Source organism: Limulus polyphemus, unplaced genomic scaffold (assembly GCF_000517525.1).
Source record: "Limulus polyphemus unplaced genomic scaffold, Limulus_polyphemus-2.1.2 Scaffold4441, whole genome shotgun sequence".
NCBI classification, from domain to species: domain Eukaryota; kingdom Metazoa; phylum Arthropoda; class Merostomata; order Xiphosura; family Limulidae; genus Limulus; species Limulus polyphemus.
Window position 1 is genome coordinate 90,096 of NW_013670051.1, and position 2,916 is coordinate 93,011.

Below are 2,916 nucleotides of genomic sequence, written 5' to 3' on the forward strand. Positions count from 1 at the left end.
CGATTCACGCGCTTGGCTCAATTGTCGTCCGATCTCTGTCTGCAATTCCATTACATTATTGCCGTCACTTCTTGGCAGTCTTATATATACAAGAATACCGCAAATCTAGTAAACACTCGAGGATTCACGAACCTTCGAGAATATGACGTGTTACTAGCGTCACTTGACCCCGCTATCGTAACAATATTTATATAGATATTTTAAATACATTAAAGTCAAACGAAGCATTATACAGAGAGTTTGCGTTTAAAACGTAGGGTAATGTCAAGGTTTCTTCATGTTAACTACTCTTACCTGTAATTTAAAAATAAATATATCTTTCATCAAGTAGCGTTCCGGATTCTGGAAGGCCACATCCATCTGTTGAGGAATTTTTGTCAAACATGAAGAAACTCAAAGAACAATCCAAACAAGTGAGCATATTCTATATAAGCATGTTAGTGCCTGTGTTCTTGTGAGTAAAAATAAATTCATGTCTGTTTCTTCCAAAAAATACTTAGCTATACACACGTTTTCTTCCCTGTTCCTTCGCTATTAATTCATGAACGTTTTTTGTTGCAAGCCTTTCATCTCTTATATAGTAAATGTGATGCAATGAACATTAACCTCAGCAGAGATTATTGTTTCTCGTTTGCAGACATTTAGCTGTAAGAGACTTTGCTTTAATCATGTTTTTTTTTTTTTCAAACAAAGATCGGCTGAGAGTTAACGTATATTATCAAAATCACAATTTATTTATTTTTTCTATAACAACGACTAAAGTAAGTCTCTGGTTCAGTAATTCTTGTGTATATGTAAGGTAAGTCTGCTAGGTTTATTTGCAGTACAAGAAAAAATATTTGTATATTTACACTGTTTCGTTAAACAGTTTTATCGAATGGAAAAGCAACATAATGGACTGACGTGTGACTTTCATAACAATAAACAAGAGGGAGCTACAAGCAGCTTTAAGAAATCATCTGTTCCAATTACAGCGGAAATCTCAAGTAAGTCAAAGCTTAAAGAACTATAGTGAATATATCCTTTAAAATAAAATCAAGTGCAATAAGCTAAACCTAAGCACTCTGACGAATGAAAATTTGATAATAATCCAACTAATGCTCGCCTGAAAGTCTGTAAAATACAAGCTTCTTCAGAGGGTTTTATAAGTTCTTTAAAATGAGTTTTTTTATATAAAAATTGACTAATATTTCCATGTCTTTGTTGTAAAGTACATGAAAATTAAATGGTTGCACATAACGATGTTCATTATTCATGTGTTAAGTCACATATTGGTTTACAGTATGTTTTAAAACATCCTTTTTTATATTATTGGGGGAAATGATAACTTCTAAGAATAATTAATCTTGAAAGCCACATCAATAGTCAACATTCTTTGCGGTAAAGGGGGCTTGCTGGGGCTGAAGCTACCCCAAATTGTGCCTCAGCCTTCCTCACGAACAATGCTTGATGTTAAATACTTCCTAAATACTGAAGCATGTGCACTCTAAAGATATAGAGTACAGACCCCTCAATTTATTGTCTACCCTAACTCAGCCCTCCCAGTGAGAAGAGGCAAACGCCGCCCCTGATTAACAAACAGGACCAATCGCGTAATTGCTCTCCGCGAGACAGGAGTCTTGGGCTAATTATATAAAATAATATATTTTCACATTGTATCTTTTGACCTTGTACTCGTTTAAATTAACTGCAAATAAAAGTCAGAGACGATTCTTAAAAAACGGTAATATTCAAAATCATAAAGTAATAATCTCTATATAAAATTTGTTGTCAGAATATATCATTTAGTAAGGGTTAACTGGGATTTAATCAATATTTCACCAGTAATAGAAGACTGCTTATCTTTGATCGGTTTTAAGGTTTCGAACAAAATTCACAATAACAAATATTACGATGAAACGTCTGTAATATGACTAATTAATATTTCTCTTCTGAAACGCCCAACGATAACTCGGCGGTAAGTTTTAGGGGTAATAATGCTAAAAACCTAGTTTCGATACTCGCGATGGGTAGAGCACATACAGCCCATTGTGAAGCTTTGTGCTAGCAACGAACAGACAAATCTACTGAAACATTTTTGTTAATCTAAAACATTTTTATTTTTATGTCAGGCGAAGAAGACCATCGATTCGAGAGGAATATGTACGATAGTAAAGAAAGAGATGAGAAAGTTATGGATGAAGCAATGGAATACGTTGTAAGTTATAATCTTTGAAAACACATTTCACACACACTGAAAGCTTAACTGTATACCAATCTCGTCAAAATGTAAATGAGAAGGAACGTGATTTTTATATCACAAAAAGTAATTATTTAAATAAGCTTTTGTTTTGTTTGCAGAATAAATCCAAAGATTTGTACAATTAAATGACCGAGACCGTTAATTTTAATCAAATAGCACTTCCCGAACGCTAGGTGAAATAAATCTCGTCTACTATTCCAGTCTCTTATTTATATTTCCTGTGGAAATAATGTATTTTATCTCTTTAACATTTTTTGTTCATATTAACAAAATAAAAGTACAAACGAAGTACATTAACATTGAAAAATAAAAGTACAAACTAAGTACACAGCGTGGTCACAAGTAAATAGACACCACCTTTTCAGCCAAAATGAAATTTTTCAGTCATATTCACATGAATTGATATATTTATAATTTAATTAATATCTAGTAGATCTTCCTTTCGCTTAGTGGAGTTCGTTGGTCCTTTGGGGCATCGTGAGAATCATCTCATCAGTTTTAGATTGTGGGATTTTCGCCCACTCTTGCTTCAAAACTTGGAGTAGATCGCTCTTCGAAGTTGGTTTTTTTGGTTGTTTCTTGACTTGCTGGTCGAGTATGGCCCAGAGGTTTTCGATGGGGTTCATGTCAGGAGATTGGCTCGACCAGGGCAACTTCTGGATAGCATTTTCTTC

The 2,916-nt window shown here is 33.8% G+C and overlaps 1 protein-coding gene across 1 annotated transcript in view; it reads left to right on the forward strand.

Moving 5' to 3' along the window:
• Nucleotides 1-2,197, forward strand: part of LOC111088789 — a gene marked incomplete at its 3' end in the record, with an annotated part of 85,641 nt that extends 83,444 nt beyond the window's left edge. Inside the window, exons 6-8 of the mRNA XM_022399766.1 lie at nucleotides 332-413; nucleotides 869-986; nucleotides 2,112-2,197. Of these exons, the coding sequence (XP_022255474.1) occupies nucleotides 332-413; nucleotides 869-986; nucleotides 2,112-2,197 (286 nt within the window). The remainder of the gene's footprint in view (nucleotides 1-331; nucleotides 414-868; nucleotides 987-2,111) is intronic.
• Nucleotides 2,198-2,916: the final 719 nt, after the last annotated feature.